The sequence below is a fragment of the Marmota marmota genome, unplaced genomic scaffold, assembly GCF_001458135.2.
Source record: "Marmota marmota marmota unplaced genomic scaffold, marMar, whole genome shotgun sequence".
Lineage (NCBI taxonomy): Eukaryota > Metazoa > Chordata > Mammalia > Rodentia > Sciuridae > Marmota > Marmota marmota.
Genome location: NW_025999891.1, coordinates 4,040,053 through 4,066,147, shown reverse-complemented (window position 1 = coordinate 4,066,147; position 26,095 = coordinate 4,040,053). Strand labels below are relative to the sequence as shown.

The 26,095-nt window shown below is 52.5% G+C and overlaps 1 protein-coding gene across 24 annotated transcripts in view; it reads right to left on the bottom strand.

Moving 5' to 3' along the window:
• Positions 1–2,451: 2,451 nt before the first annotated feature.
• Positions 2,452–26,095, bottom strand: part of Myo18a (myosin XVIIIA) — a 94,806-nt gene continuing 71,162 nt past the window's right edge. For 13 of the 24 annotated variants that reach the window (XM_048793717.1, XM_048793730.1, XM_048793734.1 and 10 more), the window contains 18 exons: positions 25,943–26,054; positions 25,450–25,577; positions 24,998–25,152; positions 23,139–23,262; positions 22,853–23,053; positions 22,219–22,329; positions 21,662–21,766; positions 21,189–21,335; positions 20,652–20,765; positions 19,193–19,309; positions 18,907–18,990; positions 18,327–18,464; positions 16,159–16,344; positions 15,546–15,685; positions 14,724–14,768; positions 11,131–11,253; positions 8,551–9,836; positions 3,695–3,833 (listed from right to left, as the gene is read on the bottom strand). In XM_048793717.1, coding sequence (XP_048649674.1) covers positions 8,555–9,836; positions 11,131–11,253; positions 14,724–14,768; positions 15,546–15,685; positions 16,159–16,344; positions 18,327–18,464; positions 18,907–18,990; positions 19,193–19,309; positions 20,652–20,765; positions 21,189–21,335; positions 21,662–21,766; positions 22,219–22,329; positions 22,853–23,053; positions 23,139–23,262; positions 24,998–25,152; positions 25,450–25,577; positions 25,943–26,054 — 3,312 coding nt within the window. In that variant the 3' untranslated portion in view covers positions 3,695–3,833; positions 8,551–8,554. Of the gene's footprint in view, positions 3,834–8,550; positions 9,837–11,130; positions 11,254–14,723; positions 14,769–15,545; positions 15,686–16,158; positions 16,345–18,326; positions 18,465–18,906; positions 18,991–19,192; positions 19,310–20,651; positions 20,766–21,188; positions 21,336–21,661; positions 21,767–22,218; positions 22,330–22,852; positions 23,054–23,138; positions 23,263–24,997; positions 25,153–25,449; positions 25,578–25,942; positions 26,055–26,095 lie in introns of all 24 variants that reach the window. The other 11 variants (XM_048793800.1, XM_048793806.1, XM_015501073.2 and 8 more) reach the window with 3 other exon arrangements.

Sequence of the window (26,095 nt, the reverse complement as noted above, 5' to 3'; positions counted from 1 at the left end):
GGGGAGGGGGGAAGGACAACTGGGATAATCTGCCAAGGGGATGCAAGGACAAAAGGAGGCAATTTTGGGGTCACTGCCTGCTTCTGTATTCTCTAGACACTATGGGGAGTCCTACAGGCTTTAGTTCCCATCCTTGCCTCCTATTTAGGAGCGAAAGCAATCCTGAGGATCTGCAATTAGAAAGGAGGATCTAGTAGGGCAGCTTTGAGCCTGGAGCAGGGAAAGATTTGCTTTGTTTCACAGGAATCACACACATCTTAGGGACCACAGCTACCGTGACTGTACAGGTGAGGGCAGGAATTTAATAGAGCTCTCAAGTTGCACCCCAAATGAAGATGGGTTTCAGTAGCCCTGTAGGTCCCAGGACTCCTCTGGGGAGTTGCTGATACCAAGGGAATTGTTTTCTTCCCAGCCTAAAGGCTAGCACCCTGGCTAAGGAGTTTTACTGAAGCTTTGAGAAAGATTGGTCATATGAGGTGATGTCCTTTGGCTTCCCCAGATAGCCTGAAGCATGCTCTACCACCGCCTATCTTTCTCAAACTCAAGACCTTTGCACAGAATCCTCTTTCTTCCAGGGCTGGGGCTATAGCTCAGCAGCAGAGTTCTTGCCTAGCATGCTTGAGGCATTGGGTTCAATACTCAGCACCACATAAAAATAAAATAAAGGCATTCTGTCCATCTATAACTAAAAAAAAAAAATTTTGTCTTAAATCTTCTTTCATCCCAACATGGCCTGTCCCAGCAATATCCACCTGTGTAAGTGTTATCCTGTCTTCAAGTCCCAGTCCAAAATACCAGCTCCTTTTAGAATCTTTTCCAGTCCCCCTTTCCCAAAGAGAATATCTCTGTATATAACATGCCCAAAGCAACTTATTTGAACTTATAGTCTATTCCACATTGGTCTTCCTTGTACAAGCCTTTGCCCACTTAAGACTTGCACATACTAGCAAGTGTAGTGCATATTTTGTGTTTCTGACTCCTCTACTAAAAGGGAGGGATTTATCCATCCTGAGCATCTAGGGCCATGCCTAGAGCACAGTAGGCAGTTATGAAATATTTCTCAACTGGTGAGCAAATGAATAAATGAATAATCCAAGTTTTCTAACTTTAGCAAAGTCCTTTACTCCAAACCAGGCAATGGAGGTTGAGGTTGGACTTTCCAGTGAACCAGAAGCTGGAGTTGGTGTTGGTGAACTTTTGGGCAGGTGGTAGGGAGTTGGTCATACTATCTCCTGGGAGAAACAGAAAATGCACCTGTTTTACAGCAGGAGTAAAAGATGTGAATGACAGAACTGAACATGAACCAGCAGTTAAAGGGAAAAAAAAAAAAACAACACAACTTTGTTTTTACTACCTTCTCCTCTCTATTGTGAGGCAGCAGAGGGGAAAGTCTCTATTGTTCAAAATGGATCCATTTCATACTTCTCTCCTGCTCATTTTCTGAATTTTCTTCCTCCTTCCCTTTTTTGACTTTCTGGGTGACTGACATCATTGGAGCCTCAGCATGAGGGCTGATACCCTTCCTGCTTCCACGCCAAAGCACTTGATTCCTGCAGTGATTATAACTGGCCACATTACAGAAGGTAGAAGAGGAACAAGTGGGTGTCGTTTCTCCCCCTTGTGCATGAGGAGACTCTTAGCTATCAGTCTGGGGACAAGGCATGGACTAGGGCATGTGGGCAGGGAAGAAGACAGCATTTTCAGCCCATTCAAGTTGCCTTGTGGCCAAGGGGGATTGAGGGCCAGAGTTCTGATCAAAAAGTCACCTTTGGAATGGCTAAAATTAAGCTTTAAGAAGGGCTTGATTTCCCTGATAAGTGGATGCTGATCCATAATGGGGGAGGGGCAAGGGAAGAATGGAGGCACTTTGGATTGGGCAGAGTAAGGGGAGGGGAGGAGGTACGGGGGTGGGAAAGATGGTGGAATGAGATGGACATTATTACCCTATGTACATGTATGATTGCACGAATGGTGTGACTGTGTGTCCTGTACAACCAGAGAAATGAAAAGTTGTGCTCCATTTGCAAACAGTGAGTCAAAATGCTTTCTGCTGTCATGTGTAACTAATTAGAACAAATTTTAAAAAAGGGCTTGAATAAAAAAAAAGAAAAAAGGTAAAGAGAAGATAAAATCCCTGCAGCTGGTGGACAATAATATTTCCTCATGGAGGCCAGAGGAGATGAGGCTTGGACAACTCTGCCAACCTGAATTACAATCCACAGGCTCTCAGTGCAAAAGTTGGGGTTGTGTAATCCTCGACTAATCTCCTAATTTCCTCATCCTGCCTGCCCCAGATGACCTGCCAGGGTTCTCTGGGTGGCACAATCTGACATGGGAGAAGGTGAGAACAAGGTGACTCTCTGGTGTCCCCAATAGTCCTGCTTCTGCCTTCACCCCTGTGATCACAAGGGACTTTCCCTGGGCCTGAAGGAAGAGGCAGGAAAACTGGCATAGCCAGGAGGAAAAGGGGCTTTATTTCCATACATCAGGTAAACGGGGAGAGCACAGCCCAGTGAGTACAAACCAATTGCAGGAGAGAATGGGGACAGCAGATGGGAGCAGCTCCAGGCACTGCCCTTGGCCCCCAAGTCTGGTGGAGTTGAGGGGATAACTTTTGGAGGGGGCTGGGACCGCTTGTTTCCAGGTCTGGGATAAGTGTGGGGGGGCAGGGAGATGATACCAGCTCAGGACACTGGGTGAGGACTTGTGTCTGACACACACTAGTATCCACGGACACTCCCATCTTCAGTGGTTCTGACCACAAGCCCTCAACCCCAGGCCTTTCTTCTCAAGTTGAGCTTATGACCCAGGCAACTGGTACAGAGTAGAGGGAGGCAGTGCTTGGACAAGTCCCCAAGCTGGTGCAGGTGGAATGGGTTTACTATTAAATAGGTCATTGCACTTAACGCACTGATGAGATGGAGAGGGTGGGTGGGGGCTGGAAATTCGATGGCATTTATGTACCCCATCTGTGGAGGCTTGCTCAGCCCAACCAGAAGCACCTGGCAGCCCCTCCCCACACTGACTCTTAAGAACCTGGCCCCAGCTCTGCTCACCAGTCTCCCTGGCTGCACAGAGAAAGGACTGCACCCAGAAAAGTGGAGATGAAGAGATTTCCAAGTTGTTCCTGGGGGCCCCAGCTGCCACTGCAGCCGGCTCCCACTCTCAGGGATGTGGCCGTGATGGAGAAGTTGGATATTTAAATTAAGAAGTAAAAAGACAGCAGGCACTGAGAAGAGAAAGCCCTCGTCCCAAACCAGTGGGAAGGAATTGCTGTTCCCTCCCCGACTCCTCCCCATGGACCCAGCAACCTTGAGTGGCCCAGTAGGCAATCTGTCCATCATCCCTGAGCAGGGGGCTGAGATGGAGGTCAATTTGCTGGCTCCATGCAGTGCCAGGCCACCTGCCACTGACCATGGTGGCCCTGGGTAGAAGCCAAGAGTGTGGCATCTTTGAGGCAGGGAGGAGCAAAAAGTTCTCTTTTCAGAAACTCCTCTTTCTCCCACCTCTTCCATGTGGGGATGTCAGACACCCACAGCCTGGAAAGTCCCCCTGATAGTGGAGGGTCAGGGTGTTTCCCATGCAGATCAGCAGTCAGCGGGGGGACCAGTGCCCCACTGGTTCCTGGGAGAGATGCCCAGGCAGGCAGAGGCTGTGGGGTGTGAGGGCTGAGAGCCACTCCCCTGGGCTATGCATTGGTCTCCGCCAGCTTTGCCTCTGTATCGCTGTCACTCAGACAGTTGTGGGAGTATCGGGGTCTGGAGGTGCCGTCCACAGGGTCGTGCTCATCATCGGATCGGTCAGGGGGAAGGGGCTTCCAGTGGCTGGTGGGGCTGCAGGGAGAGAGGAGTAAGGACAAGGTCAAGGACAAAGGACACTTCTACCCTGGAGTACCAAATCCCTGTTAGAGCACTCCAAACACCAGACGTTGCTAGGTAAAGACTTCTTGGCTCACCTAGAAGACATTCAATATAGTTAGAGAAAGGAGCACACCAGTTCAACTCTGAGACCTTTAAAAATCCATAGGACACGGGTACTGGAGAGCAGAGGTCTGGGACGTGAGTGGGTATAAGAATCGCCTACAAAGTCCTGGGTCCTTCCTCTTAAAATTTTTGACTTGATAGCTCTTGGGTGGAACCCAGGGGTTCCCATCTTCAGCTTATTCCCCAGAAGATTCTGATGCAGGCCATCCATGAGCCACAGTGATGGAGACTGGATGCTTACAGCCTGGCTAAGGTAGGGGCTCTCTTAAGCAAGTTATTCTAAAAAAAGATGGCTTCTAAGAAAGAGGAGCTTTCCCTATTGAATATTCCCAGATCTGAATTTTTTCTCCTAATCAGCGTTTCCTAAGGCCGGTGGGAACTTCTACTGTTGATCATGGCATCCTCTGTTAACAATAAGGAATGAAGCCTCAGGAATCAGGCTGCCAAGACCTTTGTTTCAGGGTGGCTCAATGGAAAAAAAATCTCATAATCCCATTGAGTCTTCATCAGGTCCCTGGCTCTGGAAGCCTCCAGCTATCTCTCTGAAGATATGAAGAAGCATTATCCACTGGATGAAGCAGGATCATGACCTCTCACAAGGAAAGATGGGATCATGTTCTACCCAGTTCCAGTCACCTTCTTTTTTGTTTATTTCCCAAGGCCCAGGAGCTACCTTCCCCTCCTGACTATTAAAGTGCACTGTAATTTCAACACCATTTTAGAAAATATAGCCCAGTGTGACACCACTCCTACTGGGTCCCTGCTCTCGGCTGGGTCCTTAGAACTGCTGCCCTGCCCACTGCTCCAAGTGACAGAGGCACACAGATCTGCCTACAGATCCTAGATATAGTCTACTTGGGCAAACAGGAATTCCATGATCTCTATTGCCTGCAATTCTGATTTAAGAATCTGAGGAAGGCCCTTGATTTACTGGTCCTTTTAAAGTTCTATCGGAGGAAACAAGGTTCTGTGAGAAAAAGTCACTTTGTTAGCTTCCCCCAAGGTGTCAGTGAGCGATCCAGAAGAAAGAATTCCATCACTGGATCTTCTTCTGTATGAGACACAGGCCTAGGCCCCCTGGATATGCTGTCTTATTCTGCACAGCAACCCTATAGGTTGGTATGGAGAAGCTGGTTCAAAGAGATGAAGCATCCTGCCCAAGGTCACACAGTCAGGATGTAAACCTGAACCTGAACTTCAAAGCCTTGAGAAAACTCCACTCTGCCGCTAGATTAGATACCTGAGAAGAAAACAAGATCAAACCTGCATTCTCCTGCTGGCCTGAGTGAGTGTCCAAGGGGTGTAAAAGACATGTATCTCGCTCTCTTCCCCTCCCCGAAGAGCCTGAGAGAATATATGTTCAATTATGCAAAATGGCTCAGGAATGGGGAGGTCTGGCTAATAGTTATTCTAGTTCTCATGAATGAATTAACATTTTTAAAGGAATCAGAATAGCACAAAACACACTTAGTACAAACTACATTGAACATAAATGAGTCTTATTTTGATGGAGCAGAGGTACTAAAGGACTCTGAGGTGACTCTAGGACAAAATTGTGAAACTCAATGATGGCTGTACAACACAGAAAAAAAAAAAAAAACAGGGGTGGGGATTATTGTAGCTTTGGGGTTGTTTGAATTCTACATTATCGGGAGCCGGGTTTTGTTTTCATTTTTTATACAGAATTTCTGGGCACCCAGTGCTAAAGATCTGCTGTTAGGAAAAGGAAGGCCTGGCTTTGAGGAAAGACAGTGGAGTTATTCTGTGGGCAGAGGGGGTGAGATAGATGCCAGGGCTGGGATCCAGATGCAAATGAGGCACTGCTGGAGAGCCCAGCCCTCTGAATCAATTGCAGCCCTGTGCTCCTCGTCATTCCCTCACCACTCCCACATTCAGACACCTGGGTAAATGACAGCCAGGTTTCTACGCTGTTCTGTCGAGGTGATAGGCAGAGGCGGTAGCAGCTGGAGAGGTGGTAAATCCCACGTCTCTGTCTTGCCTGGGCTGTGGATGATGCACTAGATCTCTGTTTGGTTCTTCCTTGGGTTCTCTTTAGCCAGTCTCCTTAGTAGCTTATACTGATGCCACAGCCATCAACGGGCCAACAGCAGGCAGCTCCCTTCCTCCCCAGGGCAAGAGTCACGGCTGGCAATTGGAACATTTTAACCAAATCGTTTAAAAAGCTTTCCTCTCCACAAGCCAGTGTCTCCTGCTCAGCAATGTCACAAACAATTTGGTACATAACCTAATTCCCGCTGGGAGAGCCCAGGGTGTCAGCTCCCCTCCCCTTGACTTTGCTATGGATGCTGAATCCGTGTTCCGAATTCTCGTTCCTCATCACCAGATGGGAAGCTAAGCTTTGGCTTTGGCTTTGGCTCTGGCTCTGGCTCTGTCCTGTCCCACTCCCACCCTCACCCCTGGCAGAGTATTCACCCCAAAGCCACTTAATGCTGAGTGCCAGGGAGATCCTCCCTCTGCTGCTTTTTCTCTCTAGCTCCGTGCTGGTTGGCTAGGTTCTGGCTGGGGGCCACTCTACCAACAGTGAATGCAATCCTCCTCAGAGCCTGAGGAGAGGGTTTCAGGACTATTCTGGCTTCTAGTTGGACAAGAGGAACTGAGCTGATGGGTGGAGGAGGAAAGAAGCTTTCTGTGTCTTTGTTCTTAATGATTTTCAGGTCAAGGGTGACGGTGGGCTGAGGGCACTAGGGTCTGAAATTTGCTAGTTGCCCACCAGTTGGTGAGATGGCCTGTGTCTTCCTCTGGGAACGGGTGCAATACACAGAAGGGCCTGGCCTTCCATGCTTTCTAGACTTCCTCCTCCATCCACCCACTGACTTCCTGCCATGGGGGTTTGGGGCACTTAGCAGGGCTGCTAAGGGGAAGGCTGAAATAGTAGGCCAAATATTTTGACTCCTGTTTTTTCCCACAATGGAGCTGACAAGGAGACCCTAACGCAATTGAGATGCTTTACAAAGCACCCTGCAACCATCTGCCACATGGGGAAAGTGACAGAGCAGAGCTGAGCCCAAGGGTTTCAGAGCAGCTCATGCCCAAGGAACGAACTGAGCCTGATCTGGGTTCAAGTTCCATCACTCCATCCACTCCCCCAATTCCATTCCATTGCCGAAGGTAACTTGCACTTCTATTTGTTCCATTCCTTAAAGGGACCTTCCATTGAACCCCTTTGGTATAACTAAGCTAAAGTCAGTATTTGCCCAGCTGCTTCACAGTACACGCATGCAACAGGTGTGTGTTAGTTCATGCATCTGGGGAACAACTGCCTGAGCCTCAGGGGGGTACACTTTGGGGTTATACCTCCTGGGAGGCAGTAAGCTTATCCTGGGAGGGTACCATGTCAAAAACAGCTTCATATTACCAGGATGATCTAAAATGTCACCGCCCACCAGGGTAACTGGCAACAATGGGATCCCAGTGAGTCAGGCTCTGCCTCTCTTCCATAGTGGGGGTGTGGGCATAATGGGCCTAACTGCTAGATCTCCCTCCCCACAGGGAGAAGAGCTGGGGGAGGTAGGGGAGGCAGGAGAACCAGGAGGGGGCTGTCACTCAGCAGCTGCTAATTTCTATTCATTAGAACTTTACAAGATGAGCAGAACAGAGGTGACGCCCATGTGTGGGCTGCCTGCAGGTGGGAGGGTTGGGGAGGGCATCGGGCACCTCCTGGGTCTGCTGTAGGGTGTGGTGCAGTGTGGGCTGCAGCCTTCTGACCCTTGTCCTCCCAGACTTGAGATTCATGCCAGGGAGGAAGGTGGCTCTGGGAGCTGGGGGGAGAGCAGACCAAAAGGCCACATAAGAGCTAGTGGCCACTGATGCACCAACCCACAGCCAGGGTATCAGTTAGGGAGGGCCCTTTTCTGGGCCCAGCCCTATGGGGACATGAACAATAGCTCTCAAACAGGTGCTGTCTGGCACTCACATGTTGCCCACGTGCTCTGCACTGAACTGAATGGAGAAGTAGTTAAGGGCAAGAGTGTTGGAGTTAAACACATGCCATTCAGCTCCTGACAATATCAGTTCCCACCTGTGTGACCTTGGTAAGTGACTTAACTTCTCTGAGCCTCAGCTTTCTCTTCTCTGAAACAGGGCTTTTCACATCTTTGTCATGAGGTTATCATGAGGATCAAGAATAAAGCATGGGAGGCTGGGGTTGTAGCTCAGTAGTAGAGCGTTTGCCTAGCATGTTTGAGGCACTGGGTTTGACCCTTAGCACCACACAAAAATAAATAAATAAAATAAAGGTGTTGTGTCCATCTACAACTAAAAAAGATAAAAAAGAATATCACAGTCCCTGGTCCAGGGTAAGGACTTGGTATGTAGGAGCTATAATCCACATCACCAGTGAGTTGAGAGACTGGCTCAGGGTTTGGAGTGACTACCCAGCTTAGCTGGTCCCTGCTCTCTGAGGTAGCCACATGTAGGCTCTCCAAGGCCAGGCCAGACCAAGAGGAATGCAGATAGGACCTGAGAAGGTGGCAGGTAGGGAAGGGAGCAAGTTAGTTTGTGCTGAGTGGGACACACCATGCTGCACTCCACGCCAGATGCCACCTACTACACTAGTCGCTCTCAGGTCGGTACAGGTACCGCATCATCAGACTGTCCACCTCTTTCTTGCGCTTCTTCTCCTCCTTCCTCGACTGCCGGAGTGTCTGCCCAGCCTCCTCACTTTCGGTGGCAGGACCCTTCTTCACGCTTGACCCACTGTGACCTGAGACCGTTGAGCCACTGGATGAGGATGAGGAGGAATCAGACTCTGTCTCGGTTCTCTTTCTTCTCGATTTGGACTTCTTCTTGTTCTTCCGAGAGCGCCCCTTCCTCCTCCGCTTGTGCTCTGAGGAGCCTTCGGAGCTGCAGCTGGAGCTGGAGCTGCTCCTTCTCCTCCTGTGCTTGCTCCGGCTCTTGTGTCCACTGCGCGTCCTAGAGACATCAGCAGCTGAGGCAGAGCGGCGGATGCTGGTGCCACGTTCTGGGGAACCCAGTCGGGCGCTTCGGGCACTTTGGATACTCTTGCGATCGTCCTCCTCAGAGTCAGGCTCTAGGCTGCTTCTCTGGAATGGGACAGGTTTGTAGCTCAAGACCTCATTGATGGCAGCCTCCAGGTCTGGGTCCAGGTAGGAGCGACGGCTGACAGGACGGACGCTAGAACTGAGCGGCTCATCAGTGGCTGAGGCCAAGCCCCGTGGCTGGGGTGGCACGGACAGACTTCGGGCCAGCGATGGATGGCTGAACTCTGAGTGTGCCTCGCTCAGGGCCACACTGGCTCCATCATCCCACTCATCCAGGCAGCTCCGGCCCAGGGACATTCGGGAGTCAGGGCTCTCCCGGCCCAGGCCTGAGGCTCGGCTCCAGGATGGGCTGAGAGTCCTGGCCAGGCCTTCAAGCCGGGAGGTGCTGCGGCGGGAGCTGGGTGAGCCTGACAGCGAGAAGCTCAGGGCGGAACGGGCCCCATCCTCCCCAGAGCCACGCCGTGTGGCCGAGGAGGCCCGGCTGACGGGCGCAGAGACCGTGGAGGACCGGTCAAAATCTGAACCCCACCGCTTTTCTAGCCCCCGGCCTGCACGGCTTCCAACCTCTGAAAAGATGGAGCCACATTCATCAGGCTCCTTGGACCTCCGGCCCTGGACCGGCTCTTCCCTGGGACCCTGGCGGGCTTTGCGGGGGGGCCTCTCTGGGGAGGTGGCGCGCTCACTCAGGGTGGTGAAGAGTGAGTCCTCGTCCCCCGTGCCCCCGATGGAGTCCTTCAGGGTCAGCCGTTTTCGATAGCTGAGTGAGCTCAGCACCGAGGCTGGCCTCTCCTCCACCCCCTTGGCATCCCTGGGGAGGCTGTTGAGGGCCGTTCTGAGTGGGGAGGGTAGGAGATAACCAGGAGTGGATGCAGAGAAGGAGGGAGGGAGAGAGAGAGAGAGAGAGAGAGAGAGAGAGGAACAGGCATTAAACCTCGAGAATACAGACACAGGGGGTGGGAGGCAAAAGGAGGAGAAAACGCAGCAGCCCTGGCAAAGTGGTGGTGAGAGCGTTGGAGGAAATGAAGCAAAATAATTTGCGTCAGTGAAAATAGCTTCATGGAGAATGTCATGTAAATTAGACTATTGTTCTATTTCATCACTTTTCCCCCCTCTAAAACGTTTAGTTCAATTTATTTCATTGTCAACTACCTGGAGCCTCGTGCCACACTGTGGTGAACGGCAGTGGGGCTGGGGGGGGGGGAAGGCGACATTATCTGCAATAACAAAATGCTGTTTGGCCGAATAAATTAAACCAATTAGAGGGGGCCACTGGGTACTGGTGGTGAGGGCCTGGACTTGGGGACGGGGCCTCAGGGAGTTGCAGAAGGGGGAGGAATACTACTTTTTCTACCCAGTTGGGGTTGGAGGCTAGGGAAGGATGTGCCCCGAAGGTTAAGGATAGGGAGGGGGAGGTGTGTGTGTGTGAGAAAGAGAGAAAGCAAGCAGGGAAGTGGCTATGGGAGGGAAAGAGGAGGGAGCAGAGGAGGATAGCTCTTCCTGCCTGCAGCTACGCTGGTGAGTAGGAAATGAGAAAGGTGAGACCTGGCTTCCTAGGGTAGCTGTCTATACCATCAGAAGACTATGACTGGCTAGAAAATAGGGTGCAAGTGTCCCTATGGATGGGTGTTAGTAGGAAGCCTGTGGGGGCCAGAGATTAGAGGAAGGAGAGAATGGGCAGATAGAAGTGTACCCATGCAATGACAGGACTCAGGAACTGGTGCCTATTCATACCATTCCTATCAGAATAGCAGAGATCCAGAGTGCCCCTGTGCAGGCTTGTGGGTTCCAGAATCCCTTGTGTCACATCCCAGTCTTGATTCCAAGGGCTCAAACAATCATGTAGCCCTATCAAACTTGTTGAATGAATAAGTGGGGGGGTGAAGTTTATCGAGCCCTGAATCTAGCAGGAAAACATTACCTGGGAAAAATAAGGGAGACACGCCTGGCTAAAAAGCCAGCCTCCTCTTGTGCTTATTCTGTGGGCCAGCAGACACCGAGCCTCTCATATGGACAGCAGGAGAGCCACACAGATAGTGTGAGGCCTGCCCTCTCCACACCAACGCACTGCTCAGTCACTCCTGATGCCCCAGGATGGCTTTCCTCCCAGCTCAAGGCCACGTGCTCACCTGGAACTCTTCAAGCTGCCATCATCAGAAGCTGCCTTGGAAGGTCCCTTGTTTTTTGACAACCAGGACTTGACCCCGTCGACCCGGTCCTCCAGCTCTGAGTCCACATCCGAGTCCCCTTCACTGTAGGTGTGAGGAGCAGAAAGGTAGGCAAGGCTAGGCAGGTGGTGACCACCTGCTGCCCACGAGAGGGAGCCGAAGGGGGAGATGGTATGTCTTGGGCAGGGGTGGGAGAAGAGAAGCATGCATGTTGGTGAGTTAGGGAGGAGAACAGAAAGGTTAGACAGCACACCACTCACAAGCAGCCTGTCCCCACTTGGCAGGCCACACTGCATGAGAGACACCAAGAAGATCCCGAGAGCATGGAGACAACCCTATCCCTGGTATCAGTGACAGGCTATTCAGCTGAACAACCCAATGAAAATGACAAGGAGGTCATCCATCAGCAATTACAGCCAAATGGCTCTTTTTGGTTAAAATCAAGACCCTTCAGCTGTTTTTTGAGTCCTGTGCTGCTATTTGTCTGCCACGCCCTAGATGGTGGTTACTGCTGCAGCTGTTCTGTGTGTTTTTATTTATTTGTTTGTTTATTTTTGGAACTGGGGATCGAACCTGGAGTTGCTTTACCACTGAGCTACATTCCCAGCCCTTTTTATTTTGAGACAGGGTCTTGCTAAGTTGCGTAGGGCTGGCAAGTTGCTAAGGATGACCTCAAACTTGTGATCTCAAGTCACTGAAATTACAGACATGTGGCACCACACCTGGCTCTGCATGCATACTATAGATGAGCTGCAGGCCCCAGGGTAGGAAAAAAGGGTTTCACATGACTTCAAGTTAGCTTGAACCTGGAGGTCTCCTTAGCTGTTGGTAATACCAACCTGGGCACTAGGGTAAGGAGGTATTGGCCATATCCCAGACCCACCTTGTGGCTTCCCTGGCCCTTATAAATAGAGAAAGAAAAGGGAGAACAGGGAGACATTTGCATCTTCCAGGTTAGGGACGGCAAAGGCTTCGGGATCCAGATTACCCCAAGAAGCCCAACTGGGCTCAGGAAGTCCCAGGCTATTCAGCTGATCAACCCAATGAAAATGACAAGGAGGCCATCCATCTGATTCTCCAAGCCTCCTCCTCCCTCCCTCAGGCGGCCTCTGGCCCTTGCTCCCTAGCTTCTAGCCAGGCTGACCTCAGGACTTACAGGAAAGCCCCAACAAGGCAGATTCTGAAGCTGGAGTCACAGGTGACCCCCTCATGAAGCTGTTGGGTCTTAGAGACAGCTTCTAAGTGAGAATGCTTTTCAAATTCTGCAAAATGTCTGCCCACCAAGTTCCCCCGCTACAGATAGGCTGGGATTTCTCCTTGATAAAAATTTCCTTTCATCTGTGTCAACAGAAGCGGCCCTGTTCCTGAATTATGTTCTTGAATAAATAGCCACATAGCCCATGCGTGCGCACGCACACACACACACATACACACACACACACACACACACACACCACTACCACTGCCACCAGAGGAAACCACCAGACTCAGTTCTGGGGACCGTGAGAGAGCCTGACTCATGGGGAGGGGAATAAAGAGGCATATTTTATGGGCTTCCGTCAAATACAGAATTATAACAAAGACGAGGCTGGCTGATGCCCCGGGTAAACAGGAGTTTAGCAGACAGCCCCAAAACCGCTAATGCAAGCCCTGTGCCCATCCGAGCCTGGCAGATTTACTGTGGTGCATGGGCCCCATGGAACGCCAATACCACCTGATTTATACACCCGTGCAAAAAACCTCCCTCTGTAGCTTCAGAGCTGGTAATTTATCACCACCGTTCATAACCGTATTGATTGCCCTTAGAAAGGAGGTGCTGTATGCATCGCGAAATCTATGTCTACATGTTAAAAGCGTTTCTGTATAAATCTCCCTTAATACTGCGCTGTTTACTGCTTTCATTAAGGTTATGGCAATAACAACTGTATCTCTAAGTAAATCGAAACATTATTTTTCTGCCCGCCTTAGCATGCTCGCTCGATAACTTGGAGCTGGGGCCCAGAGATGCTAAGAAAGGAACCATACCACCTCTCTGCCATCAGCGGGACCCAGTCAGAACCACACGTTCCCGTGCGCCTGCGTTGAGTGCATGCTGGCGTGTGTGTGTGTGTGTGTGTGTGTGTGTGTGTATGCATACAAGCGTGAATGTGTGTGTGCCTGGCACTGGTTGGGAATATGATATTAAATGCGCATTTTATCAGCCCTTGAAGCTCCGACTGCCCAAGGATGGCAAGGCTGGAACACACATGGGACACATAGATGTGGGCCCAGAATACGAATTTTCCTCCTTACATTCAGAACAGCAAATGAGTTGAGAGGCTGGCCTGCTTGCCCTCACCTCCCCTTTAGTTGCAAGCATCCAAATGATGTTCGGGTTCTTTTCCTTAAATAATCAGGCCCGTAAACAAACTCCAGGGGCAGGCAGGCTCAGGGGGCAGTTGAAATTTTAAATGGTTGGAATTAAACCTTGTGTCAAATACAATTTATGTCCAGGCTCATGTGCTATTAGTTAACTGGGAGCCGAATCGCGGGGGAACAAACAAACGGAGACAGAACGGTGGGGGATATTAATTGTGTGTGACAACTGGGCTCCAGCGGCCCTCTATCACTGTTACACACTATTACATTTATCATTAGCTCTCACTGAGTCCTTTGCACAGCCGCCAGCCCATCCTGGCCAGGGGAGGAGGCCTGCCAGGCAAGAGAGTGGGGGAGGAAACCCAGTGCCATGCTGAAAAAACAACCTCCAAAAACAACCCTGTCGAACTTGACAGAGGATCAGCCGGATCTGCCTGAAGGCCTACACATCAGCATCTGCTGTCCAGCTCCCACCCAGAAAGAGAGAAAAGAAGAGAGGGGTGGATTTCCTGGCTTCTACTGTCTGATAGACAGCACCAACAGACACCCAGGGCCTCTGTTACAGGTGCCCACAGCAAGCAAAGTAAATACAACTGGCCTTGTCTCCTTCCCCTGCCATGGCAGAGTGGCCAGTGATTAGCTGCCTGAGTGCTTTCTCCAAACAAGCAGTTTCGGATACCCCTCACCTTTACCCTTCTCTGCCAAAGGAAGGTGGCAGACCTTAAACACGAAGCATACTGCTCTTTTCAGGCAGCTCAGGCTCCAAAGGAGCCTAAGGATGTAGACAAACTGGGCCGGAACAGGCATCGCTCCAGGGAGACAGGCAAGGGAGGTGGGCACACTTGGCTATAAGGGAGGGAGGGCTGGAACTGAGGAAGGTAGGCTGGAGTGCTGCCCCAAGAAGCGAAGCATTGCTTTCTGATGGGGCCTCCATCCTGCCCGTATCCTCCCTCCATCCTGTGCCCCATCCTTCCGAGGAGCACGCTTCACTGCCCGCCTTCTGCCTCTGTACAGTTCCCGCCTCCCCTGAGGACAGTCAGCAGTGTTAGCATTAGAGACCAGCTAGGGAGGAGAGTGTGGGGAGACCCGTGTGTCCACATGCGGCATGCAGCAGGGACCCCTGGAGGGAACCCCGTGTTAGGGGTGGTTAGACACCCGCCAGGAGAGGCAGAGAGCGCATGCGCTCCAGTCCTCACAGTTTATTCTTTCTTTTCTGATACTTTGTCACCATGTCCTGCAAACTGGAAACAGAAAATAATAGTGGGCAGGGAAGCCAAAGGAAGACAGAAAAAAATCAATGGGCAAATGGAGGTGGGCCCCTCAGCCAAGGCCCTCTCTTTCCTCATCAAGAGAGGGCTCTGGTTAGCTGAGACCAGGCCAGGGCATGAGTGATAATGTTGTCCTTAGAACCTGGCTTGGACCACCCCTAGAAGCCATCCCCCACCTCAAGGAGCTGGATCTCTGGGCCACCTAGATCTGCCTGCAGGATGGGACCTGGCCCGGAGGTGGGAGGAGCAGGTCTGAGGTCCCTCGGGGGGGCTTCTTCAGGGCCTGGCCTCATCCCTGCATTGCTGGTCTTCTCACTTTGTGACTCTCTCCTCAGCCTGGGACTACAAATCTCTCTCTCCTAAGCCATTCCCTGGGTGGGTTTTATGGGAGAAAATCTCTGGCACAGTAACAAGGCATCACAGCCTTTAAATCTCTGCTCTCCCCAGAGTGGGGCAGGCGCCATCGGAAACACAGCTAAACGGGGGAATAACTCATCTTGAACAGGCAGAGCTAGAGAGCCAGGTCCTTCAGAGGCCTGGGGAGAGAAGGAGAGGAGACCCCTTACCTAGCGTCTAGCCTACCCTTTGCCCCTCAGGCCAGGGTCCAGGCTGGAATCTGATAGCAAGGGGAGGGTGGGTTGGTGGCTTGGTGGGGGACACAGAGGTTGCAACTGTCACCTGGGGCCTCATTACAGAGGTGGTCAAGAAGGCCTCCTTGCTGGCCGTAATGCCACAGAGGCCACTCCTCACCTGTTGATGAGGTCCTCATTCTCATCACTCTCCATCTCGTCCTCAATGGCAGCCTGCAGGTCCCCAATGCGCTTGAATGCCAGCTTCAGGTCAGCCTGCAGGCTCTGGTTAGCAGCTTCCAGACTCTCCAGGTCCATCTCCTAGGAGGGAAGGTGGGAAGTCCAGTGTGCAGAGGGCCATTCTCTCCTCCAGCAGCCCCAGATATTTACTTTGTGGGCACCTCAGGTGGGGACTCTGGGTATTGTACAGTCAGGTGTTAGAAGCCTAGGAAATCCAGCCTTCCCTTCTTTTCCCTTTCTCTGCCCAGTGGGAGCTGGGCAGTGGATATAGATGTCTACAGCAAGTTTCTCTTAGCCGGCAGGAGCTACCTGGGTGTGGCTGTGAGTTCCAGGGCCACTGGGCTGGTAGGGCCTGGCCTTACCTGATGGAGACTTGGGTGCTACCCTTGGCTCTCCAGCCTGCCCTCAGGACTGTCCTCCTGACATGCTCCTCCCCACTCCCATTCTCTGAACCATGGTGTCTTTGCAATCCCACCTCCTAGACCAGAATGAGGTGTGTAGCCAGTGCTACTCAGGGGGCCTCCACTGTGGGGTCTGGGGAGCAGGAGGCCTACCAGTTCATGCTTCTTGCGGCTCGCCTCAGCCTCCTTCCTGGCGAGCTCACCCATCTCCTCCTTGGTGTCCCGGAGCTGCCGCTGTAGCCTCTTGTTCTGCTCTTTCTCCCGGTTCTCTGCTGCAGCGCGCTGATCCCGTTCCTCAGTCAGCTTCTCCATGTTTTCCTTGAGCCGGCTGGCCAAGCTCTGAAAGACCAGCAGGTAGGCCCATGGGCCAGGCAGGGTAGGAGCAGCAGGGTTCTGAACCTTTGGCTAAGCTCTGGTTCTGCCACTCACTGGCTCTGTGGGCAAGCAAGTGAAACCAGGGGTGGGGGGTTCCTTTGCTTTTCTGAAAAAATGTGGAGGATGACAACTGTCCTGATGGTCTTTTGAGGATCTAATAAGGCAGTGAATGTCAAGGCACTTCAGAAGAGAAAGTGCTGAGGTCATTATTATCACTAACAAGATTGAGGGAAGTTCTGGGCAGAGCCAGGGCCTATCATGTCTCTGAACCAATTCAGAGACACTGAACCCAGAAGCCCCAAAAGCTAGATCCTATGCTCAGAGATACTTGGCTTTATTTAGAGTTCCCAGATTAAGAGGAAACTAAGCAGTCATCAGTTTCCAAGCAGACAGCCATCTCTCTAAACCCATGGATCTCTCTACTCCCAGAAATCTGAACATGTTTTTCCTGGACAGGAAGAAGGACACTGAGCAAGAAATGAGCTGGGAGTACAGCGTGTGAGGGAAGGACCCTGCATCTGGATCTAATCCTGCTCTACCGCTGACGGGGACCTCTTAATCCCTATGTCTCTAAAGTAACAGACCCAGGTTATATAGGACGACTAAGGGCCATTTGTGATTATCACTGATGGGTGTAAACCACAACATTACCTTTCTGAGCAAAAGGTAACCTGAGGGAAGGTCTGGGGCCCAAGAGAAAAGGAGACAAACCTAGCAGGTCGGCCCTGTTGCCACCAGTCCAATGGCCTCTTCCGCCTGCCCCCTGACAGGTTTGTGACCTCAGGCAACCCATATAACGCTTTCCTGTATGTGAAATGGTGACTGAAATATTGCCAACTGTCTTGGAGCAGTGGAAGGCAGAAAATGAACTACTAAGTTTCTATAACTCTTGCTAGCTCTCATGAGGACTGGGATCCTGTCTGGAGAAGTTCAGCCAGACTCCCTCTTACATCAAGTTTAACAATGCCCTCAGGTGTCCACCTGTTTCCATTCCTCCTCTTGTGCCTGCTCTGATGACTGAGCAGCTGAAGAACAAGGTAGCAGGGATGCTTTTTGGTGACCATGCCCATGAACACAGTTCTGAGGCAGGACGGCTTAAACAAATGTTGATAAGCTTGGGAAGGAGGAGAACTTCCAAATGAGGCAAGAGGGGCATAAACACAGAGAAAGAATTCTGCCTGCCTCTCTCTATCTGTTAGGGCTGGAGCATGTTGGCTTAGGGAGATTGGAGAGAAAGGACTGACGTGGAGAACAGAGATTCCACTGGGAGAAAGGAGGGATAAACAGATAGAGAAGAAAAGAGGTCAAGCACAACAAGAGTGTTGGGGGGGGAGGGTTAAAAAAATGAAAAAGAGAGAAGAGGAATGGGAAGAGGAGAAAAGAAGAAAGGGGAAGAGGGTAAGAAAGAGAGACAAGATCAACGAGAGGAAAAATATAAAGGGAAAAAAAATAATAGGTCAAAAACAGAGAAAAATGAATACAGGCGGAGAAAAAGCAGAGCTGGGAAGGGTGGAAGGAAGGGAAAAAGGGAATGCAAAGGGAAGGGGAGAGGAGGAGAGAGCGGTGAGATGAGAACAGACTTCAACCCTTGGAGCAGTGGCGCCATCCGCTGCATATTTATGACCCTGCCAGAGAGCCAAGTGAGGGGGACAGGCGGGGGGGGGGGGAGCTCGCGGTGGAGGAAAATATGAAGACGAAAAGCTAAGCTGCTCTGGTCCCTTGGCAGAAAGCAAGCACGGAAACAGAATGTAAAGCAGGCAGGCTCTATGGTGCCCAGAGAGCGGCCGGGCGGGTGGGAGAAGGGTCCCCGCTCCGTCAGCTGGCCTGGCAGCTTGGCAGAGGCCTCTGAGGAGTGTTCCTGGCCTGCCCAGCCCTGTGGAGCATACGTGCCTCCAACTACTGGGGCAGCTCTCCCCTGCTTGCTGCGGACCCGTAGCTGAACCTACCTCCAGCCGCTTCACTTGGGTCCTTTCAAACTCCAGACGTGTCTCCAGCTCCCGGATCTTTGCTTCCTGCCTGCTCACCAGGGACTTGTCCACCATAGACTGCTCTAGAAACTCCACTTGGCTCTGGAGGGCTTGTAGCTGGAGTGGAGTGTGGGGAGCAAAGGAAGAAAAAACTGAGCCCAGAAATGGGCGGGGGGGGGCAAAGTCTGGGGCAGAGTCTGGGGCAGGCGACATCACCATGGTGACCGGAAGGCTGAGGCAGGGAGGCATGCTGAGGGGAAGGTGGGAGGAGGGGGCCACAGGCATCCCTCACTGCCCCAGTGCTTGGCACAGATCTTGCCCTTTGGAGAGAATGGAGAATGCTAAGGACCAGAGAGGGAATAGAAATGTGAAATGAGGCAGCCAAAGCCAAAATGTCTGCTACGGTGATATGGCTGCAAGCCTAGTTCTTCTTGCTAGTTTATATTACTACTTGGAACACAGATGGTAGAGGGACACACTTTCCATACTCTGAGCTTAGGGGACCATCCTCACAGAGTGACCCTGCACCATCTCTATCAAGGGAGTCCCCAGTGCCCACCTTCTCCTGCAGATCCTGTTTCTCCTTGTTGGCTTCCTCTAGCTGAGCTTGTAGATCACTCATCTGTGCCAGGTCCCTGGAAGCCTGAGAAAACGGTGAGAACATGGTGTACAGGATCCCCCTAAACACAAGTCCAGGGCCCCCGCTTCCACTGAGGGCCTGGGCACCCTGACTCCCACACTGTAGCCATCCTAAAAAAAAGTGGCTAAAAGGGGGACCCAGAAGGTGACCCAGAAGAGCAGTGACTGGTGGGCTGCATGGTGGGACACTCCTGAGGAAGGGGTACCTGAGCCACTGCAGCCTTGTGCTTCTTCATCAGCTCATTCATGTCCTCCTGATCCTCTTCTAGTCGGTTCTGGATCTCATTCTTCTCACGCTGAAGGCGGCTCAGCTGCTCCTCCAGCTGGATGAAGGCAGAGACAGCTCAGAGGGCAGCAGGCCTGGCATGCCTGAAGGCCCCAGGTGGCAAGTCCAAACCTGCCCCCATGCCACCTCCTCTAGGTAGGGGTGGCAGTCAGGTGGGGAGATGATGATGGGCTGGGTCACTGGCTGGAGTGAGTTCCAGGACCAGTGATACCAGGGAGCTGCCTGACATGCTCTGGGTAGGGAGAGGAGGGAAAGGGCTGTCTGGGCAGGATAGGCAGGCCCTTGGCTTCTGTGCTAAATGACAGCTGCTTTCTGGCAGCTCTTTTGAGGCTAATGAGAAGACAGAAAAATTCTTCCCAGAACAAATGACCCGACATCCTGGCACTATCAACCTAGCCCCTGACCTATGTGTACTCTGCCTGCTTCAGGCCCCAGAGAAGGACCCTTCAAGGTGATGATGACCCCTGGCTTGGATTCTCATTTCCCCTGGGTCATCCAGCCCCCACAGCCAGTCCACTCTTGGGGGAGGGGAAGAGACAGCCAACAGCAGCTTCAGGAAATGAATGAATCTATTAGCCTGTAATTCCAAACCAAAATGACTGCGTTGGCTCCTTCTCTGCCCCATCCATCTTGTTACTGGGCTGTGGGGAGCTGGGGAAGCCTCCGCCAAGAAATTTATTAACTCGGATTTAAATAAAATGGTAATTTTATAACAGCCTTTTTTAACACAATTAAGGAATTTGAATTACTCACCTGAAAACTGCTGAAGAGCACAAATGTCAGGAGGATAAATCAAGCCCATGAGATTGGCATCTCTGGGCAGCAGGGTGACTAGCTAGGGGGCCATGAAGCCAACGGCCAAACCCAGCCTCCTCCCTTGCCCCATTTCCAGCCCAAGGAGGTACCAGTGGCCGCATCCCGGTAGTGAATTCTCTGCCGATGGATGGGCCGTGGGAGAGTGGGGAATTAAAAGAGAGGCATTAAATAAGAGCTCTAATTAGCTGCCGCTTGGGCTTGTCAGTGGGCTGGGCAAGGGGAGGGGAGGGAAGCTGAGCCATCCCATCCTCTTATCAGTGCTTCTGCTAATCTCCAGGTACCTGTTTACATCCCTCAGCCACATTAGCTGCCTTTATTTATGGTGCTGGGGCCTGTGGCCAAGTGGCCAAGCTCCCGAAAGCAGGTGGTTAAACAGGGAGATGGGCCTTGGATGGCTCCCTCCTCCAGGGCCTGTGCTCTGAGTGGAGAGAGGCAGAGGATAGGAGACCACTGTCTTTGCAGAAAGCCCTGTCATGAAGAAACCCATCTGGGGTGAAGGCAGCCACTGTCATGATTCTGTTTTCCCTCCCCCCAATCTCTGCCATGGACACCCGGACCCTTACCGCTGTCTTGGCCTTGACGATGTCATCAATCTGTAGGTGAAGGTCTTCAATCTCTACCTCCATTGCTTTCCGTGCTTTAACGGCTGCTGCACAAGTGAACTCTGACTCCTCCAGCTGGACACAGAGCCACCCCACCCCAGGGAGAAACATCAGCCACTCCCAGGAGGCAGGAGGGATGTGCAGGGTGCTCAAAGGGCAGAGGGGGCCCAGATGCTCTCTTCCTCCTCTACTCACTTCAGACCCAAGGCCACAGCCATGCTGTGGTGCACACACAGGCATTCCTCCCACAACAGGGGTGTGGGCACCAGGCCATGCCCACACCACCCCAGGGTTTGGCAGTCAGGTTGCACAACATACAAAGACCCTGGGGGCTTTGGTTGCTACAGAGGACTTCTCCCCACATTCCTGTCACTCTCCTTCCCAAGAACTCAAGAACCCATGGGAAGCGAGAGAGATATTAAAAAAAAAAAAAAAAAATACAACTAAAAACAAGCTCCCTTGTTCCTGGAACCAATAACTTCCTTTCAGTAAAGATACCTGGTTCTTTAGCTGGGCGATCTCCCTCTTGCTGGGGGCGTTGTTCTTCAGGTGGTCCAGCATGATCTGGGCATCTGCCAGCAGGGCCTTGGTGCGCTTCAGATCTTTCCGCAGCCGCTTCTCTGACTCAAAGTCCCGCTGGCTCACCTGGTAGACACCAGCAGTTGGGACTCTGGGCTTTACCACAGGGCCTCCTCCTGTCTTTCCCAAGTCCACTCTTCATCCCTGCCCTCATTCTCAGGGTCACCCAAATGAGCAAGAATACTGAATATGCCAGGATCACACCAACCAACATACATTGGCCTGGGTGTGCCAATGTACGGGGATGTCCCCATCCCATAGGTGATAGCCCCAGAGCAGCACAGATGGGTACTCTAGAGCTCTCCCCAACCTCACCCATCCCAGCTTCTTGGCCCCAAGACTGCCCTCTCATCCCCAGGCTGGTGGGACAGGCAGATGGCGGGCCCCTATACCTGGTCACTCAGTGCGGCAAGCTTGCTCTCTAGCTCCCTCTTCTCCCGCAGCGCCTTCTGCTTGTCTTCATACTCTTCCTCAAGCTGCACTTCCATCTGCTTTAACTGGAGTGCCATGGGGAATGGAGACCAGGGTCAGGCAGTCCACTTCCCTGATGGGTCTCCCACCGCAAGAAAACAGTAGGGCAGGGCAGAGCATGGGTGACCCCAGAGAGGTCAGAACCCAAACTCCAAATTCCTAGAATCTCACAGAAGCTTAAGAGGACGGGATGGCAGATCACACAGCTACCTGGGCCACAGTAAAACTCATTGCAGAGTGAGGACCTGTTGGGCCAGGCTAGCTGGCGATGGACACCCCCAGATCAGGACAGGTAGACAGAGTCTGTAGGCTCTAAGGGACACATCCCAGCCCATGCAGGTATTCTGAGAAGAGATTCTAGGTCCAGAATCTCAGTGGAAGATAGGGCGGCTAAGGCAGGGAAACAAAGCCCCTCACTCTAAAGCGGTTACGGAGCAACAGGTGTTTATACTGGTAAATAAGGGCCCAGACACCATACCTTCTTCTGACATGACTGCCGGGCCTCCTCGACCTCCTCATCCCGGCTCTCCATCTCCTTGGAATGGGTCTGTCTCACCCGCTCCATCTCCATCTCTAGACGCAGCTTGGCCTGGAGGTGATTGGGAGTTGGGCCTGGGTTTTACCTTAGGAGCAGGGAACATCTCTGCCACCAGTTCCCTTTGCTTGCTCACATTTTTGCTCTAGTGGCAGCAGGATTCTCCAGAGAAGCTGGATTCCCTGACTAGATGTCTGGCACAGGCCCAGGGAGAGACTGCTGGGGGTGGGGACAATCCTGCAGCTTTTCTACTTGGTCTGCAGGCTCTAGCTCCCTGAATGGACTTGGCAGCTCAGTGGCAGGCTGGGTGAGCTCATGGCCTGCTGGCTGCAGTGCCTCCTGAGCCCCTCACTACTAGAGCTCAATCAAGATTTGTTTTTGAAAAAGCTTAACTGTCTTCACACTGTGGCTGGCACAGATCCTGGGCTCACTCAACATTTTGTAAGTGAATAAGTGAAGAGGTGAATGAATAAATGAATGTGGATCTTGCACTCCTTTGGCCCATACCCTGGGTTAGTGGTGGGATGACAGTGGTTCCTGCCAGGCCTCCTCCCTCCCTTGGCCAAGCCTCAGGCACCTGCTCCAGCATCTGGATGGTCCCCGCCTGCTCATCTAGCTCCTCTTCCTGATCCTTGACTTTGGCCTCCAGGTCCCGGAGCTGCTTCTTGACCTTGGCCAGAGAGGCCTCGTCCTTAGACTCTTGGGAAGAAATGTCCTGGAGCTCAGCCTCCAATGAGACAACTTTCTGTGTGAATCCCGCAATGTCCATGTCTTTTTCCTGGAGCAAAAGAGAAGATGAGGATGGCGCAGGGCGGGTCCCAGCCTCTTGGGGGGGATGGGACATGGAAGGTGGCACCACATACCTCCAGTTGCTGCTTCAGGCTAAAAGCTTCAGCAAGAAGCATGTCCTTCTCTCGCTGCAGCTTCTCCCGCTGCAGCTTCTCCCGCTGGGCCTCCTCATGCGCTTGTGAGAGCTCACTGTCAAACCTGTGAGGGAGCATCGTGACCTCCTCAGGTACAGGTGGAGTTGGGGTCCCCCACACAGAGACTGCTGGGAAGTGGTACCCCGTATTTGGATGAGGCATAAGCAGGGTTGGGGGGCATATAGCCCTAACTTTGGGACAGCAGTGAGGTGGGAGTGATATTCAGAGGTAATAGGTCAAGCTACTGAAGCCCTGCTGAGTAGCCAGGCCTTGGTCTGGGGCATTTCATTAAAGAGGCCCTTTCTGTGGGGTCTGCTCCTGGGAAAAAAGGCAGACAGACTCTCTTCTTTGGAGTTAAGTCTCTACCTTTGCCATTTCAAAAGATCAAAGAATGAGGAGCCAGGGTGAGGGCAGAGTGGGCATGGGAATGGGTAGGAATGGACGTCCTGCCTCATCCTGCTCACATCTCACAATTCAACTCAGCCTCTGTGCACTTGGCTGCTGGCTCCTGACCCTGACACTGGGCATCTGCCTTTGGCCAGGGCCACTTGCCCCAGCAGTACCTAGGTCACCACCAGGACACCCCACACTGGGTTGGAGGCCAGCATTCCCGCCAGGCCCAGCTGGCAGCGTGCTTCCACAGGCACACAGTGCTGGGGGGGGGGGGGCTGCTTCTCCACTCCTCACTTCTCAGCCTTCCATTTCCCGCCCAGTGACTCTAAATAAGGAGCAAATTGCTGAAATCCCTCTTAACACCTTCTCTGAATAGCTAATCAGGTTCCTGTGGAAATTGAACACCTCCCCCCAATAAAAAAAGAAAAGAAAACTCCGGGCAGCTGAAACCTAATAAGTTGCCCAGCAGGGAGTGTGGTGACATGGTAACTAGGCCAAGCTGGCACTGTCATTAGGGTGCTCAGGATGGGGGTCCAGCAAGGGTGCCAGTCTTTGGATAAAAGGGCAGAGTAGGGGTAAAGATAAGAATGGGGGACATGGATCATGTGCTGGGAGGGACAGAAAGTCTTCCTACTTCCCCTCACTCTCCTCAGAGTGACAGCCAGTAGAGAAGGCAGCAGGGAGTCCAGGAGGCTCAGGGTGACCCTGGTAGTTGGGAGCTGGGAGGGCTCCACACTGCCCCCTCACTCCCAGGGCAGGGGGTGTGTCTGCCCTTCACAAAGGCAACTGATGCCTCTGCCAGAAGCCCTTCAGCAGAGGGGAAATGGGCACTGTTCCCGCTCCCTAGGGCACCCTGCTGTTCCCAGGGTGTGTGGGCTCCTCGGTGCTGCTAATAAAGGCGTCCCATTCCCATCCCCAGCCAGGGAAATTAATTTAGATTGGATTTTCTCCTGTGAGGGCTGCCCCCCTCCTTTGTGTCATTACCATAATGAGATGGAAGTGGCGCGGTAGTTTAACGACATTCGTCAGGAGAGTGTGTTTGTGTAGCTGAGGCAAGTGAGAGCAACGCAGACAGAGCCGGGTAGGGGCAAGGGGCAGGGACAGGGATGAGGTGGTTCTGCATGGGGCCTGGCTAATGCCAGTCCTCACTAGGCATGGGACAGGGTGACAGGAGCACACTGGGAGGAGCATATCTGAGCAGAGGCCTGTGCAGGCCTTCAGTGTGGGGATCTGATCCAAGATATCGCTGGAGGCAGGAGTGAGTCCCCATTCACATGCCAGGACCAATGACCATGCAGGCAAGGTTCCTGGTCAAATTCGGGTCCTTTCCTCCCTGAAAGGATGAGGGAACCCTATCTGTAGTCACTCTAGAAGACTCTCTGAGCCCAGGGCAGGGGGCCACCCACCTCCTCTGCTTCTTCTCCAGCTCATGGTTGCGGACTTGCTGGCCCTCCAGGTGCAGCTTGGTGTCCTGCAGCTCAGCTGTTAGTCGCTGGCACTTCTTCTTAAGTTGCTGCAGAGCCCGCTGGCTTTCATCACTATCTGCCTGTAGGTCCCCAAGCTAGAGGACGAGATGAGGTACAAGGTCAGCAGCCATTGAAAGACTCATAAGTATTGGTGGAAAGAGGTGAGGGAGATAGATGGAAAAGAGGAAGATCCCAGGATGAGGGATGAGGTGCGGGAAACTAAGATGCCCCAACAGTAGCTTGCTCTTGGTTGTCCCTGCAGGGCAGGCCAACATGCCCACCCTATTCTTCCTGAGGCCTGCCTGCCTCGAGCCACTCACTGGGCTGACACTCACTGGTGCTGAGGCCCCAGCCCTCTCAAGCACAGACTCCTGCTCCCTGGCCAGCCTCACCCGCCTCTCCAGCTGCCTCTTGCTCTGCTGCTCCACCTCCAGTTTGTCTTCTAACTCCTGCTGGAGCCGCTTCTTGGTGAAGTCCACTTCCCGCACGGCTCGCTCATACTTTAGCCGCCACTCGCCCCCTGTGGGGTGGGGGGCAGATAAGGGAGGACAGAAGTGCTGAGAATCCCCAAGAAGGGGCAGAGGGGAAGGAGGGGCAGGAAGGAGCCATGGGCACTAAAAGGGAGAAGACTAGAGGAGGGTGCTGTGGTGACATGTGCTGACCCCTTCCTAAGGACTGTCAAGATGATGGCCCTCAGACACTGTCATTCTCATGGTTGTTAATCCCTGTACTTATCAGCACCTCTGTTTTCTCATCTACTTATTTCAGTCCTATAATAGCCCTCAGAGGGGAGACAGGCCTGGACAAGGGGCACAACTGCCCAGGGGTGGGTATCTGGGTGGGTATCTCTCAGGCCACTGCTCAGCTCCTCTGTGTCAGACCCACCTGCATCATCATCATCCACTTCCCCGTTGATCTCAGCTGCCCGGATGAGCCGGGCCTCCATCACCTCCATCTCCATCACTTCCATTTGCTTCTTCAGTGCATCATACTGGGTCTGCAGGAGAGGGGATTATGAGGTGTACATCCTGACCCTCC